The 18,075-nt window shown below is 37.3% G+C and overlaps 1 protein-coding gene across 2 annotated transcripts in view; it reads left to right on the top strand.

Moving 5' to 3' along the window:
- Nucleotides 1-4,102: 4,102 nt before the first annotated feature.
- Nucleotides 4,103-18,075, top strand: part of bmal2 (basic helix-loop-helix ARNT like 2) — a 34,750-nt gene continuing 20,777 nt past the window's right edge. For both annotated transcript variants that reach the window (XM_079824696.1, XM_079824695.1), the window contains exon 1: nucleotides 4,103-6,085. In XM_079824696.1, the coding sequence (XP_079680822.1) occupies nucleotides 6,028-6,085 (58 nt within the window). In that variant the 5' untranslated portion in view covers nucleotides 4,103-6,027. The remainder of the gene's footprint in view (nucleotides 6,086-18,075) is intronic.

The raw sequence follows: 18,075 nt of genomic DNA, 5'->3' as shown, positions 1-18,075 counted from the left end.
CTCTCCTTCCCTTGCACTTCTGTCCCTCAAACACTTGTCTTTTCACTCTTCTGCTCTTGCAGAAAAAAAGAGCAGGATATCCACTAGGCGCTGGTGCGCATCCTCTCCTGAGCTGGACTGAGATGGTCTAGGTGTGCTGGAGGGGAGGAGGAGAGATGCTGAGCCAGGGGACGACAAGGAGGGACACAGAGAGAAAGAAGAGGAGGGACTTTGGTTTTTGATGGTCTGAGTACAATCCTTCATGCGGTCTGGGCACAGAACATCCAGAAACGAGGCGCAAGAAGAGAAACGGGATGAATCCAGGTGCCTTCGGTTCAGTGTATCAGCATTGTGAAAGTTATGCTGACATACATCAATAATGGAAACTCCTGCGTTCTCCTCGGTTCCCGCACAGACAGTGACAGAAGATGCCGAACACCTGCCTCTTTTCCAACCCCTCCCTTTTTGGTCTTGGCTATACAAAAGCAGGCCGAAAAGAGTGACTAGCAGAACTCATTAAATATTGATAGCGAAGTCAAGGATCGCAGGCTCGAGGTTGTATGATATGAGCAGGTGTAACAAGACACTGCATCCAACAGTCCCAGTCTAACCCTTATCCCGAGAAACCGTTTCGGGGGTTCATGGGTCAAACGTATCAACGTCAACAACCAAACTCTGACATAAAGGTTCAAACTGTGAGTGCCATTGCACTGTGGCTGATGTGGCACATGTAATTCTATTGCTTTTGTGAGTGAAGCACTGCACCTTTTTCCCGTGAAAGCCTCTTTTATGCAATAATCATCAAAAATGCAGTGTGCTTTAAAAATTCAGATATTGAGGTCTAAAAAATTCATTGGTAGTCTGCGTGGTGTTGTGCTAGGCTCCCAGGCTCTGTTTCACTGATGCTTGTATGTGCCTCAATTGTCCGTTTGTCATAAATAAAACCTCTCACTGAAGGTCTGCCATTCAGTGCAAAACCCCAGAGGTCATGAATAATTGTGAGAAACCGGGATTTATTATTTTCATATACAATAAAAATGAATAGGTATTCAAAATTGGCAAATGAAGATTCTTTATCTACAAAATGTAAATAAAAATCATCAATGTTAAAGTGTTGGTCTGAAGGAATGAACTGTACACTGTGGTCTAACATCTGCAATAATTAAAGTGGAAAAAAACTGCCACTTATACTGCATGTGCTTACTGTATACAGTCAAACCAAAAAAATATTCAGACACCAGACATAATGTTTACTAGTGGGTGCTGGGCACTGTAGTTCATTTATGTAAGTGAGGATAGCATAATAAAGTAAACTGTGACATATTATACCCAAAAATTCTTCGTACGTCATAGTGATGTTCAGTTCTTGAACAAATCGTTCTTTTGAGCCGGTTCTCAGCAAATAACCAGTCGTGCCGGTTCACTAATCGGACTGAATCGAACTTTAGTTAGATGCAAAAGCCGAAGTAGCACGTCCGACAAAAAAAGAATCGAATGAGCCAGTTCAAACATCTGTCGAAGTTTGCAGAGGATGATTGAGTTGGTGACGCAAGTCTGAGGCACGTACTGGAAATATGCTTATTATGACTATTAAATATTTTACTGTAATTTTACTGTAGTTTTTTGTGCATGCAGATTATATTTTAAATCAACGAGTTTATAAGGACAATAAACAAGGAGTTGACTGGTTTACTCGTTCTATAGTAGGCTACTTTAGACATAAAGAACATATCCACGTTTGTTGATCAGTGCCTGTAATGTGTGCTGTAGTTCCGCAAATTTCAGTCGATAAATTAATTAACTGTGAAAACAACACCATTAACTTAAGTGAATGAAAGGCAATAATAGCTTAAGCAAAAGGCACTCACGCAAATAACCTTATTTGATTTTTTCAATATGCATTGACACAGATTAGTTTATTTGAATGTTTCCTTGATATAAGATGACACTGAAAAAATGCATAAAAAAGCATAAAAGAAATGCATAGTGACATCATTGCATGATGACGTCAGGAACCTGAATCGGCTTTTTGAACCGTTTCATTGAGCCGAACTGTCCGAGAAGAACCGGTTCGCGGAAATGAATCCGACTTTGCATCACTAATTCGTGATGTATACAAATTTGGGACCAAAATTATTCATACACTTTGACCTGACCATGTTTGGCTAAATTGTGTTTCTTTAATTGCTAATGGGACCTTTTACACCACAGACTGAACAAAATTAAAGGGTTAGTTCACCCGAAAATGAAAATAATGTCATATTACTCACCCTCATCCCGCTCCACACCCTCCGATAGCTCAGTGAGGCCTGCATAGCCGGCGATGACATTTCCTCTCTCAATATCCATTAATGTACAAAAAACATATTTAAATCAGTTCATGTGAGTACAGTGGTTCAATGTTAATAATATATAGCGACGAGAATTCTTCATGAAGCTTCGAACCGTTATGAATCAGTGTGTTGAATCGAATCATGATTTTGGATGATCGCGTGTGGTCAAACCGCCAAACTGCTGAAATTACGTGACTTTGGCGCTCCGAACCGCTGATTCGACACGCTGATTCATAACGCTCCGAAGCTTCTTGAAGCAGTGTTTTGAAATCGGCCTTTTTTTTTTTTGGCTCACCAAAATATTCTCGTCGCTTTATAATATTAATAATGAACAACTGTACTCACATTAACTGATTTAACTGATGTTTTTAGTTCACTATTGAGTCATTGCTGGCTGTTCTGTCGATTTGTCCTACCTTGTCAGATTTTGCTACCTCCCATTAAAACAGTAGGTACAATTCAACAGCAAAAAATGCTGCCTATCAGATTGTGCTACCAGCATCATATTCATCTGATTTGAGGCTTTATTAATATCCATACCTACCCCTACCCTGAACCTACCCTTAAAACTGTAAATATTTTAAATAAATAAATATTAAATATGGATGTAAAATGCTACCTATCAGATTGTGCTACAAGAATCATATTAATGTGATTTGCTTTATTAATATCCATTAATATCCACACCTACCCCTATCCCTACCCTAAACCTACCCTTAAAATGTAAATATAAAAAATAAAAATAAAAAAATATTGATGTGGGCATGCGCAGTAAGCCTTGGTAGGACAATCTGACGGGTAGGATGAAATGTCAGGACACTGGCTCTACAGGCCTCACTGAGCCATCGGATTTCAACAAAAATATCTTCATTTGAGTTCCGAAGATGAACGAAGGTCACACGAGTGTGGAGCGGCATGAGGGTGAGTAAAGAATGACATTATTTTCATTTTTGGGTGAACTAACCCTTTAAGCAGTGCTTGGTCATTGGTTGTCCTAAATTTGTATTATCTATTTGTGTACGTTACTTAAATGTAACAGCTGATTGGTTGATTGTAATCCATTACATACCTTTCTATCAAAGTTATCTGACATTATCAAGGATAATATGTTCTGACACAGTTTAACTCAGGAGTTCGTCATATTTTATTGTTATTTTCTAAACTATAGCGAATAAACTGTGATAATGTGATAAAAAAAAAAAAATTACAAACCACCAATTCAAAATCTTTTTAGCAGTACTGAAGGTCTAAATAGGTCCTCTGTTTTATTTATTTATTCAATGTCACATGACAACATTTGGCAGACAAAATTAATTAGATTTTTAATAATATTGCTCTACTGTTTTTCCCCTAAATAAATTATAAAAGTGAAGTGAAGGCCAAGTATGGCAACACATACTTTGTTGAATTTGTTTTCTGCATTGAACCCATCAAAGTATTAACAGTGTAGTGGAGTAGAAGTAGTGAACACACATATTTTTGCTGTGGCACCCAGGGAGCAATTGGGGGTTAGATGCCTTTCTCAAGGGCACCTCAGTCATTTCTTGCTAGTATTAATAATAGAACCCACGACCTTCAGGTTATAAGCCTGACTCTAACCATTAGGCCACAACTGCGCCATAATGATAAATAATAAAGATTTTTAAGAAAAGTTTTTCTTTTACTTACACAACCAAGACATTTTTACTTTTACTTTTTTTATTTGGAAAAAATATCATAATCATCATAGGAAATAGGTTTTCAAGTCATTTTATTTAATCTTGATTTTTTTAAAATGTTTTTTTGAATAACCTAACATGGCAAAAAGGTTCCATGTCACTGACCCATATACTTTTACTAAAGTTATTTATTAATATTTGCATTGAGTGATACTCTTGTCCATGACACTTTGTTTTTAAATAACAGAGTGACATCTAGTGGTTCACAGGATTTTAAAAATGTTTTTTCATACTATGGAAGTCAATGAGGCCCATAAATTGTTTGGTTAGGCCTACTCATATTCTTTAAAATATCTTATCTTATGGCCAGTTTAAAGCATTAGTCACAAAAAGAAAAATAAATAATTTTGTACTATGCAAAAATCTCAAAGCATACTATCTTTATGTATGCTTTTGTGACTTGTACAGAACATCCATGTATGATTATGATTCTCCAGGCTGTTCATCATTATAAGGGCTTTTAAAAACATAATAGAGACAAAAAGGAAATTAGCTGATGAAGTATACATATATAGAGCTGAGCAAATTTATTTAATAGAAATTGTCTTTACTTTTAGGCTTGGAAATTATTATTTAATCGCTCGTGGGTATTTGTGTTGTTTGTGGCTATAAAACAGTGTCAGATTTTATTGCAGCTACATCTGAGATCCTTCCTTATCTCCAGGAACCGAGTAAAACAAAAATGATTAAGATGTGCAAATCTTGTCCACTAGCTGGCGCTAGTGTTTATTTTTTCCTTTTAGAGTTGGTAACTCAACCGTTTAAATGCAAACAGCTAGCCTACTGTGTGAAAGCTATTTTTTGTTTTCAGCCATAAAAAAACAACAACATTAAATTAAAAATTTTTAAATAAATAAATGCAAAGACATGTATCCATAAGATAAATTCAAATTTATTATCTACAGAAGTTCCGACCACAATGATGATTAGAATCGATATAAGAACAAATGCCGCATAATGAACAATTTTTTTCACGTGACCCACCCCCCCACCCAGACGATTTTCACATATAATATATCGTTTTAAATGTGTTTGATCTATAACAGCACGAACGAGCAAATGAACGACAAGTTTTTTTTATATTTCCCGGTGAAAGTATTTGTTCACTATATGATCAAATTACTCAAATTGAACAGGTAAAGATTGCCACAATAAATGAAAACAAATCAATAGAATTAACGCACAACATTTAAAATATCAATGTGGGTTGTTACTCTTTGTAGGCTACTTCAAGTAGCTAGCATAGATTTCTGAAATATGAATTTGCTGCAAAGAAATAGGCATAACATGGGAATATCAACAGACGATTATTACAATAGCTCCTTTTTAGGGGATAAAATATTTTGACACTCTTAACCAAATTGTTATTAGGGAACCAAACTAATCGTTTTTGATATGTCTTTTTAATACTGATAAACTCACCTCAACAATCAAAACAACAGCCATACTTCTGTAGCCTACATTCAAGTAATGCCTTATTTTAACAAACAGTTCTGGTCTAAACATAAATGTGATGGTGCAGAAACTGAATGCGAGATGGTCGAATTACATTGCTGCAATCGAAAAGATGACAGTCCGGCACCCGTTCACTTCAGTACCCGCATACCGCCATGATCGCATCCGTGACCGCATTTTTCTCGGCTTGCATAACGTATCGCGTGACTTACTAGGTTAGTAACGTGAGGGAAAGGACAGCAAAGAAGGCGGTGTTGATGATGGTAGGAGGAGATTGTGCGCCGTAGTCTTCCGCGTTTCCCGGGATTTCAACCACTGTCCTGATTACATCGAGTCCTCTCCTTGCACGTTTTTACGCTCAGCCCACCCTCCCAATTCAGTTAGTTGAAAAGACAAATAATTAAATCAATATACAGGCCTCGCCGCCCCCCCTCCCCTCCGCCGTCACCTCTCATTTCTCTCTCCCCCTTTGCAAATAACCACCACCGCCTTCATTCTCCACATGCAGCGGAGTCCTGGGCCCCGGCGGACCGGCTCCAGCCATGTCGGCGAGGAATACAGCGGCTGGCGTCGGTGACGGAGCGACGGGGGAAAAGACAGGTAACGCCGCTTAAAGCAATACAAGTTAGTCCACCCTACACGGGTCCGCTTGAAGCGGAGAGAGTTGCTGTAGATTGCGCTGTGTGCCGGCCGGGCGGAGGAGAGGGGAGATCTCGGTGTTCCCCGCTGATTGGTTTGCACACTCGCGTTCGCAGCGAAACTAGGTCAGTAGTTCAGTAGAGCGAACTCTAGCAAACACAAGCAGGGCTGCGTCGGAACTGCTCACAGGGACACATTTGGGGCTTTAACGCGGCATTTAACCACATATTCTGGATTTAATGTGACTGACAGTCACGTATTTTAAATGTAGCATGTTGTTTGTAGTTATTTTGCGAGGCCTTGGCTGTTTGGCTTCCGTTGCATTCGGTCGGTTGTGGCTCATTCTTTAAATGTTTTAATATTATGTATTTGCTTACTGACGTCTTTTTCTTTTATGTTTTGGGGAACTTTGTTCCTATCATATGCCCAACTATTTTTTATATTTAATTTTCCCCAACCTACACCTTGGATCAATATAAAAGAATCGTGTCTTATCCGGAAAAACACGTTAAATTAACGTTAAAAAACACGTTAAATTAACGTTAAAAAAACACGCATGATTTATTGTTTTTACATAGGGGTGGAAATCTTAAAGAATGTTCTGTTACATTCGATTCTGATAACCTTACATGTTTTAATTATTCCGGTACTCTAGCAAAGTTACCTGTACTTTTGAGGAAGAATATATATATATAGGAAAAAAGTAATATTTTGCTTGTTCAAATGTTGTTGTTCAACTTATTCCTTAATTTATTTGTATAAAATAAAGCTGATTGCCACAAACCCCATGTGTATCTCTAAACGTTGTCATAACCAATCAGAAAGGTTTGTTTTAAGAACAACATGTTCTCTGTTCTGCCACTAGCTGACATAGAAAACTGTAATGCTGGTTTCATACTTTTAATGTAGCCTATATATTATATATTCACTTGCAGTGCTGTTGCACTGACATGAGCCCAAATGAATGTTTTTTTTTTTCCTCTAGTGAATTCAGTGTCCCCTTTAATGAGTGAAACTGCATGTTGTGACGTAAATGTGAATCATTAGCATTGTGAGGTCATAGTGCTGCCTGATCTAGTCTGATTTCTTGTAACGTGACCTTGTAACGTGACGGTTGTGTAATATGTAGGTCAAACACTTACACGGCACACGTGCAGGCCAGGGCTGTGATGCCCTCCTCGCTTTCTCTCTTCACCCTAACTCAATCAGTGAACCTTTGCATAACTAGCTTATGAACAATCCCAAACAAAGCTGTTTAATGTAATAGGACGACAGGACAATATATTCCTGCTAAAACGTGTAACCTAAATCTGCTGCCAGTTTGGTTTGTCTCGTCTCGTGACAGACACCCCCTCCCTTCCCCAACACTGAAAAACGTGACTGGAATTTAGGGTCTTATCTGGAAAGTATGTCTCTTAGGTAACTGGCCTTTTGAGTTACCGATTCCAGTCATTTCAGTGATAGGCGTTTTTTCAGGTCAGTTATTTACTTTCTGGCCCATTTGATGCATTCTAGCATAGCTGACAAGTAAATGCACTTGCCCTGGCAAATTGCCTCTGGGAATCATTCATTGGGGAAAAGACAGCTTAACATATCAATACCCTAATTTCTTAATGATTTAATGTGGGATTTACTTCAATGACAGTAAATTAAAATATTGGAGATAATAAAGATAATAAAATGTTATTTAAAAAAAAATGCAATGCATTGGAAATATGCACATAGAATGAGCTGATTTAATTCTTCAGAGTACTACATTTAAAATATTAATTGTATTGTGTGTGTGTGTGTGTGTGTGTGTGTGTGTGTGTGTGTGTGTGTGTGTGTGTGTGTGTGTGTGTGTGTGTGTGTGTGTGTGTGTGTGTGTGTGTGTGTGTGTGTGTGTGTGTGTGTGTGTGTGTGTGTGTGTGTGTGTGTGTGTGTGTGTGTGTGTGTGTGTGTGTGTGTGTGTGTGTGTGTGTGTCGGTCGGTCGGGTCAAAAGTTTGGAAACATTAATATTCTTGCTCCTCAAGCATTTATTTGATCAAAAATACAGATATAAAGTACAAATAAAAAAATAAAGAAAAACAGTAATATTGTGAAATATTATTACAAATTAAAATAATTGTTTTCTATTTTAATGTACTTTAAAATATAATTTATTTCTGTTATGCAGAGCTGAATTTTCAGCATCATTACTCAAGTCTTCAGTGTCACAATCCTTCAGAATTCATTCTAATATGCTGTTTTGATACTCAGTTATTATCAATGTTGGAAACAGTTGTGCTGCTTAGTAATTTTTTGGAACATGTGATGCTTTTTTCAGGATTCATAACAATAAGTCTTTCTTTACTGAATAAAAGTAAAAAAAATACTAACCCCAAACTTTTGATCGGTAGTGTATTATGTTATTGGTGGTGCATGTTTTGTTATATTGGTAGAATGTATTTTGTTATATCTTGCATTACTTTGAACTACTGTCATAATATATATATATATATATGTTCAACCTGCATGGTATATTGATTGATGCATATTGTGCAACTTTATGTATAAGTCGTATTATAAATGTTAGTGTAGTCATCATTACTTTCAAAAGTAATTCATCTTTTAAATTGTCTAGATACCTAGTTTTCTTGACCTGAATACATACATTGTTTAATAGAAGTTCACAGTCTTTATGTACTCATAAATGTAGGTCAGAAGAACAGGGGTGTATTACGATGCTTTTGCACTGTTTTATCAACACTTTGACCACTGCATGTCTAGCATATGCCGATGAAATGTGTTGCATGGTTTGCTACACCTGATTCTGAGCTACAGGAAGTCAGAGGCATCAGAGGACTTTATTGCGTGAAAGTCACAGAGAGCATTTTCAAATTATTTGTTGTATTCGTAAGTAAATTTGTTTATGTGAAATGTTAGCTGTTTTGAAGGAATAAGGAACTGTATTTTAGTACAAAATTTTTTTTAGCTGAGCATTTAAGATTGTAGATTGTAGTGGGTCATTCCTCTAAGTGTTGCTATACACTTTGTCATGGCCATTGAAGAGGCTCCTCTGATTTGAATGGTGAGGCTATGTTGAGTATGTGTTTTAATTCAACTGAACTGAGTTCTCTTTCATGGTCTCATTCTCAAGGACCTCTTTACAACATTGTTTTTAAATCCTGGAAATCGTAGTTAGGACTGATTGTTTTGCTGTCAATCTTTCTGACTATCCCATCACAATTCTTTGTGTCTTAGTGTTTTATGGCTTGCACTTCACTTCCTCTCCTGACTCCTGTCAAAGTTGGTTTCCGGTTGCCTCCAGGTCTAGACATCAGAAAATAATGCGATTTGTTGATAATGCTATTGAGATGTTAAGCATTTTAACTGATAGTCTTGCCTAGTTTCACATTCTTGGCGATTTAGTGATTTGTTTTTATGTTAAAGGCATCAAGCTCAAAGTTTATCCAGTATATTACAAACCCACATCAAAATGATTTCTTGTCCAAATCTCTCATCAGTGACTAGGACTAGGTGTGTTATAATAATGTATATAAAACGTTCTAAAACATACAATACAAGTTTAATGGGCAGATAAAGGTATTAGAAGCAATAATAATTAGTACATTAAAATGTAGGTGTATGCCACAAAAAAAAGAAAACATTGTTGCGTGAGACTGAAACTTATGGGATCCATTTAGAAATACAGTATGCAAGATGGTTTGTAAAAATAATTTTACTTTTATATAGCCTAGCTTCTTTTATTGTTATATTTTTGAGTTAGTTTAATTAGTAAATGATTTATTACTTATCGCTTGTCTGTGGGGGTTATAGCCCTGGCTTAATTGCCCAATTATCAAAATAAGTAAGTGTTCTAAATTGCCAGCTGTGGAGGCATGCAAGGCACTTTTGTAATTTGTTAGAAAAATTAGGTCATGTCTAAACTTAAATGCCTTTTTTAACGTTTAGGGATTCTTACATTTAAGCTAAATTTCCAGGGTAATTCAGCCCAAAACTGATCTAAAAAATAGCAAGTTTTTACAATGAAACTGGGGAAATTTGAAGCAATTTTCACTACATTAATATTTAAAAAAATCTGAAAATAAACTTCAGTGCCTTCTGAGTTTTGCTTTCGTTATGCAGAAAATCCACTGTTTATTGCCAAGATGATTCAACTGGCTTGGGCTGTGGTTCTAAACAACCTAGACATTAGTAATTGGCTTTAGTGACAGGAATGTGCCAGTGTTTTATTCAACCATGGGGAGATTAAACATGGTTTTTCATCTGAATCCTCAATCATTTGCTGTTAAATTTTAATAATGCACTATACCATTTGTCAGTTTCACACTTTATCAGTAACTATATAGCTTTTCTTTTTAAGCTTAAGCCTCACATAACAAATTATTTCAACTGAAATCAAGAACTGATTTTGAAATCTGAAATCTATTTTTTTAATCAATATTTCATGTGTATTTATTTAGTTAGTTTTTTTTTTTGCAAGTAGCCATTTAATAATTGGAGTAATCTAGTCAGCCAATCATTGACGGAAAATAAATCCATTCAGGTTAATAGAAGATCCCTCTTAAGGAAGCTTGTTTCTGCCACAGAATAAAAAAAGGTAATTGTGACTTTTTTTTCTTCTCTCACAATTGTATGTTGGTCTTAGAGGCTTAAAGCAACAGGTGAAGCCGGCGGGAAAACAGACTGCGCAGTGAAAGCCTGTTCTTCAATAAGTTGCTCTGCTCACACAGAGTTTATGAATGGATTAGGGCGGTCAATGGGAATGGCAGATGGCAAAAACAGCTTCATTATGTCCCTTGGTGTCAGGTAGAGCTGCACAGTTTGATTTTAAAAAATCATACCGCAGTTATTTTAACAAATACTATGATTTGATATTTGATACCCTGCAATATGAACAGCCCAGTTTTTTTGTTATAAAGTCAGAATTGCATGAAATAAAGCCGGTTCTATACCCTCTGCTTCATGTCGGGATTCGGATCACCCTTTTGTGATTTATTTTGTGGTCGTGAAGATAGGGATTACTTATGTTTTTGTCACAAATGATAAGTTACAGCAGCTCCTTCTTCCCTTACATCCTATGAGCTGATTTGGAAGCGTAATTCTTGTTACGATGTCCCATCTTAAAGTGCCCCTATTATGCAATTTTAAAGGCTCCTAATTTTGTTTTGGAGGTCTCCTAGTCCTACAACAGGTTTACATGCATCAAAGGCCAAAAAACAGTTACATTTTCTCATAATATACATTGCACATCACCACATTTTTCAGTGATTCTTTAACAACTCAATGAATGAGTCATTCTCTCTTAATTCCTTCTTCCCGCTAGCTATACTCTGCTCTGATTGGCCAGATGGCCCTGTCTGTTGTGATTGGTCTACAGCATACAGCGTGTGACCGAAGATAAACGGCCATCACCATAACTTAACTTCAGCTCTGGCTGGAGGCTTCAGACAGTAACTAGGGTTGGGCGATATGCCTGAAAACTGTATCATGATATAAGTGTGTCATATCGGTCGATATCGATTATTATTGATATTTTTATGACCCATTTAAAATAAGGACCAGGAGAAAAATATATTACATTCAAACATTTTTATTTTAAACTTAACCTTCATCTGATTATAATCCCCTCAGTTATAAAGGCAGAAATGTCAACACAACCATGGAAAACACTCAAATAATTATAATCTAAACACAAGTCTAAAATCACAATGAACACTTAACAATTATCTCTTAATATTAAGGTGCAGTGCCTCTGTTATTTTTTCTGTACCGTTTAGATGCTTTGATGCAGAGTACCTCTCCATGTCGTTTCAAAGAATAGCACAACGGCAAGCGCGCCGAGTATAAACACGTCCCCAAACGCACGCAGTCAGTGGAGGCTCGCGCTGTGGAGCCAGACGAAAGTATAAACAAGACTTAAGGTGGTAAAACAAGTTTAGTCTGACTACGGTCAGACTTCTAAAATCCAAAAGAACTGCCATACTGGCGAGCTGACTTGTTTTCCTGTTTTATCAACAATTTCCTCGCTTGCTGCGGCACTCATTTTCCACTTATTGTTCCACGCTGGTTTAGTGATGTGTCGTTTATGAACGATTTGTTCATTTTGAACGAATTCGATCATTTTGATCTTTTCTGCCGGAAACAGAAAAGATTAGGTCATCTCTCGAGTCTTCTCGTTCAAATCGTTCGTTCAAGTCCCCAGAGGCTGAATGCAGAAACAGTTCATCTCTCAAGTCTCTTTCTTTTGTCACGTGACGTGACAGCCGTGTTGGATACAGAAATTAGTTTATTCCTTTACAGGCTATGGTTAATTCACAATTCCTTATAAACAAGTGAGTAGTTTTTTTTATGTTTAGTTCAGTTTTTTTTTTTAGCTAGTTTAATTGATTTTCCTATGAAGCCTGGACACATTGGGTTGTTCAGAACGGATAGGCATAACAAATGTTTATTGCACATATCTTCTGATGATTTTATAATAATAAATATATTGCAACATGCAGTCAATAATACGACTGTAATGTTGTATATGTTGCGAGACACTGAACAGGAAAGCGGTCACGTGAAAAAAGAACGAATGACTTGAACAAGAAGACTCGGGAGATTAACTAATTATTTGTGTTTCCGGTAACTGCATATTACATATGGGTCTGGGACTTGATGAACGACTGACTCAAACCCGAATGACTTGAGACTGGTGAACTAATCAATTCTGTTTCCGGACGCATGTATTGCATATGAGGCTGTCACGGCCCAGATCAGACATGATGACGGAACTAACGGCTCATACCCGAGAGGTGAACTAAACTTTCCAGGGAACAGACGTGATTAAATGTGAAGTGACAAAGGAAAGCACGATTTGGATCGGGAGGTGAGATGAACTAACAGACTGCATACATAGACTGAAGCAATTTAAGCAATTCATTAATAATTTATTTCTCAAGGTTTGGCCATGGCTGCATTAGCTTATAGTTTATTTTTTATTCCAAAAGTACTAAATGTGTTGAAAAATGTAGCATGTAACGTTTTAATTAGATTCTGCTGAAATGAACGAAATGACTTGAAAAAAGATTCATTCATTTTGCTGAACGAGATTCAAAGATCCGAGTCAGTAAAATGATCCGAACTTCCCATCACTATTCTGTTACTGAAGAATCCAACACGAGACAACGATATGGCGCAACCAACCGTGATACTGTTACACGATTGGCTGTTAGCGTGTCACTCCCTACGTTGCTAGGTTACCAGAGAGTGAATGCCTTTGTTCATGCAACCAAACTTGCTTCGTAATCTCTGGTTTCTTCCGACGAAGAAGAAAAAAATGTAACGTTTTATCGAGCGCATTTTTTATTGATATCGATTACGTGTCTATCGCGATATATATCGTTATCGCTTTATCGCCCAGCCCTAACAACACACTGTAAAGACGGTAACGATGACGCTGATTTTTACCATATCAATTACTTACCATGCACATGTTTTCATAACGGATAGAAAATGTATCCGACTCAAACGAGCGCATATGTTTTTTATGTGCATTTATAGGATTCTTGCGCATCTTGGCATTTCCATTCAGCATTTTTTGATGCAATATCCCAAAATGCGCATAAAAATAGGTGGATGGAAACATAGCTTATTGACATTCAACAGTTGACAGTCATTCAAGCTATCCAAATTTGCTAACAATGTCGGAACACAACCGCAACAAACTTTCAAAAGGGTGAAACAACAGTACCTTTACCCTCCGCGGTAGTTGGTTGGTCGGATGACATGAAGTGGCCTCGTATCACATACGTTAGCATTTTTAGCTATTTTCTAGATTCAGTAGACTGTAATGGTAAAGCGACGAGCAATTTGAAAAGCTCAGAGGCGTATCAGTATCTGTCGGAAACGATCTAAAAGCGGACATTGAGCCGAGCCTGAACCTACACGTATCCCATCACAAGGCATGGGTGCTAGCATCAGTGACAGGTGAAGTACAGACAGCGGGTTGTTCATGTATTAGGTCCAGGATGCCGTTGTAGTCATGCAGCAGCACTTTTGTGGAAGGTCAGTAAAGTAAGGACCATTAAGGACAATAAACAATTTTTTGTTTCTTGTATTGTGATTATTATTAATTAACTAATAAATGTACTAAACTGAAATGTTTAGTGTGGTGTCATTCATGTTGCAAATGTTGCTTCACAGTAACCTTCACTCAACCCTTGTGGCACCATCTGATTAAAAAAAAAAATAGTAAAAATGATCATTTTGAAACCTTGCCAATGATCTGAAAAATACTTAGCCTCTTCACTAACTAGCACACAAAATACCATTGGTATACTACCGCCACCTCACCGGAAGTTGTACCCACGTTCTTTTTTTACAGTAGCGCCCCCCGGAAACAGGTGGTTAGGGGCCCTTTTAAGATAGACAGGTCATAACAATCATGTTATCAACTCTCCAAGGTCAGGTCACAAATCACAAATCATTCTTCACTCGCAAACCTCAAAGATGCCAGCCAGATAAGTTCACCATGTTGACAAAGTTTTGCAGGACATAAATACTATGATCAACTTACAAATGACAATGCGTCAACAGTAGTTATAATTGAACCCTGCTGTGGTTACCCGTTTGTCAAACATTTAGCTGAACAGTCACTTTACTGCTTGACTCAGGGTGATGAAACGCAAAATACTACCAAGGTGTGGTGTGGTGCCAAAAGTGTGTTAAAATCGACTCGTTGACGTACTTTCATGTACTTTTGTCACGTTTCTTGCCCAATGGTTGATGTGAGTTTGGACATGTTTCTCATGCAGCTTTATGGTCACAGCCTAAATTCTAATGAATAATGAGCTCACCTTATGACATGATAATTTTTCTCTGTGATGACAAGTAGTGCTCACATTGACTGTTTGTTCAAGTAATTTAGTTGGATTATCTACCGTGGCAGTTTTGCAATGTGTGGGTGTGTGTTGCTTTTAAAGAGTATAATTACACCTACTATGCATTTGTTTTGAGAAAGAAGCAGGCTAGGTTAATATGTTGTGATTTTGAGTAGGGAAAACTTACATTGCGATGTTTTGTATTTCTGCAATTATATATTGCGATTATAAAAACAATTTCACCAGATGATTTGAATTGCTAATTTGAAAATAATGAATCAGTCTAGAACAATAGGGGTGATTTTGAAGGGGAGCGAATCTGCATAGATAATAATAAACAAATTACAAACATAGATAAATACAATAGAAGAAAGATAATATTGGAAAAAGCAGTGCTTTGTTTTTCAGGTAAATCTTAACAGTATTCAGGTACAGAAATTCAATAATCAAATGTAAAACCGCAGTCTTCACTAGCCTATATAAATGAAGTATAGCTAATAAAATTAATTAATGCATCTTATCATTGTTAAAGCTACAAAAGTCATTTTGTTTGTTGTTTGGTGGTCATCATTGGTGCCTCAAACAGCTGCCGGTACACAAGGCTGCTGTCCGTTTAAGACGAATACACAGAGCCACAGACCTAATGCTTGGTACATACTCTGCAAGAACAAAGAAATTTGTTCGTTTTCTCGAGGTGGCAAAAACAAGAACAAAAGTTTGTTCTGGCCAGTACATTCCATACTTCACGAGAAAAGCAGGTGCCGAACTTTTCAGTTTCTCCGCATTAACCCCGCCCACTTTAAATTTCGGACCAATCACACAATAGTTCTCGGACACCCACAATAAAAAAGTTCTGCTCAGATAATGTGTCGAGAACAAGCGACAAACTCCCACAGTTTCTCTTGAAGCCAAAACGGAAGGGACTTAAACTGCAATTCACTTAAACAGGCTCCAGAAGGGAGCAGAATCTCATTGAGCCCCATGTTAAACTGCCCAACTTTACAGCAGAAAAAAACATGTGTACAGCCTGGTACAAATTGTGGTTTTGGTGAGGGGGTGAATTTTTTTAGAACTCATTCGTTTACATTATATAAAGCCTTAAAGTTCTGCATAATTAAGGGGGTGTGGCCACTTTGAGCGACAGGTGGATATTACCATTTATCTGCTGTCTGTTAGTCATCGCGTCACCTCAGCTCCACCCACATCCCGCCGCTTTGCCCATGTTGTTATCCGGGAGTGACGTGCGCTGTCAAGATGGCAACGGCCAGCTCGTCCCTACTTTACGCTTCAAAACTGCTCTTCAGAATCCTATGGGTGATGTCACGGACACTAGACATGTGCCGGTAAACGGTAATACGATATACCGCAATAATGAACATGCACAATATTGTTATCGTGGGCACTTCAAAATACCGTGAATAATTATTTATTACGAATTATTCAGATTTTTAGAATACATTTTAAGAATACTTTACCCATCAACCGTTTAAAATGAACAACGCGTCAAAGAGGAACGCGCACTGATGTAAACAGACCGTTCATGAGCCGAGCACATGGCGGAAGGCGTGAAGATTAGGGTTGGGTACCGAAATCCGGTTCCAATATGGCACCGGTACTTATATAACCGGTATGTACCGGACCGAATCAGAACGCAGATTTCGGTTCCTCATTTCGGTGCCAAAATTCAAACGTGCTTTCGGGTGCTTTGGCTGGCACCGAGCCAGAGACAGACGCTCAGCGCTGGTCACATCACAACTCATGACAACTATTCAGTGTTTTCAACGACATCATGTTTATTCCAGGTTTCAGACATTTAAATGCTCATAAGTAGGCTACTAGCAAAAAACACACACTGATGTCTATGAAAGCGGCAATGACAATCCTTTCAGGCGGTTATAATTTGACTAACGTTACATGTTTTATTCACATCAGATACATGCACATTAAATAGTAGCTATATCGTTTACTCTATTCTTCTTCCAGTTCACTGGTCACTTACTTTCATGTATTTTGTAAGACGAGAATGAACTCAAGTGTTGTAAATCCGACAGATCCGATTCTGAGGCGCAAACTAACATGGCGCCGCCCATTGCGCTTTATAGATCAACTAACACACATTGACTCACACATTTGAACATCAGATAGTTCGTGACACAGTTAAGAAGTTTGTGAATATTTTGAATAAAAAGATAAAACGAAATAAACCCGATACAGCTGAGCTGTCAGCGCTATTGCGGCTGCTGTGTCATGTGAGAAACATGACGCGTCGTCATGGAAACATTAAGGCGATGCGTTCTAAAATATTTAGCCAGAGAAAATTATCATATTTCAAAATAAAGCTGAAGCTCGAAGCTGGTAAGTAGCAGACCGAGAATACAGACTAGGCTAACTGCTGTTATTACTGTAACTGTTATTTAGAGTTATATTAGGCTTGTTGTAGTTGGGTTAGGTGGCTATTAGGTTTTACTGTGAATTTGTAAATAAGTCAATTATAATTTGTAAATAAGTCAATTGTGTTTTGTATTTATTTATATTCATACATTTAAGTATACATTAAACTTTTAATAAATGGTTAAATTTAAATAAATAAATAAAAAGCCATTTAATGTTATCCACCTCGTTTTGTGGCCATTTAAAAAAAAAAAAAAAAGTATCGGTTCAGGCACCGTTTAGGCACCGGAACCGTTTTAAAAGTATCGGTTTGGCACCGGAATCGAAAAAAACCCAAACGATACCCAACCCTAGTGAAGATGCACTGAAGTGCACATTCACTTTTAGACAGCAGAGGGCGCTGATGGAACAGCAGAAATACAGCCGTTTCCCCAGTAACCACAATCCGGTGCTCATCATCACATAACCTAATACTTAAAGACTTAAAAGTCATTTTCAAACTTAATTTTTTTTTTTAAGTTTTAAATTACATGCCCTAGATATTGTTTGAATATGTTCTGACTGTTGTTCAATCACACACTTTACAATATGGCTCCATTATTTAACATTAGTTCATTCATTAATAAACTGACAATGATAAATACTTCTAAAGCATGTATTAATCTTAGTTAAATGTACATTTCAGCATTTAATAACACATTATTAAAATCCAA

The sequence above is a fragment of the Gobio gobio genome (genome assembly GCF_949357685.1).
Source record: "Gobio gobio genome assembly, chromosome: 9".
NCBI classification, from domain to species: Eukaryota; Metazoa; Chordata; class Actinopteri; order Cypriniformes; family Gobionidae; genus Gobio; species Gobio gobio.
The sequence above is the reverse complement of the archived record's forward strand: the minus strand, read 5'-3'. Positions and strand labels throughout refer to the sequence as shown.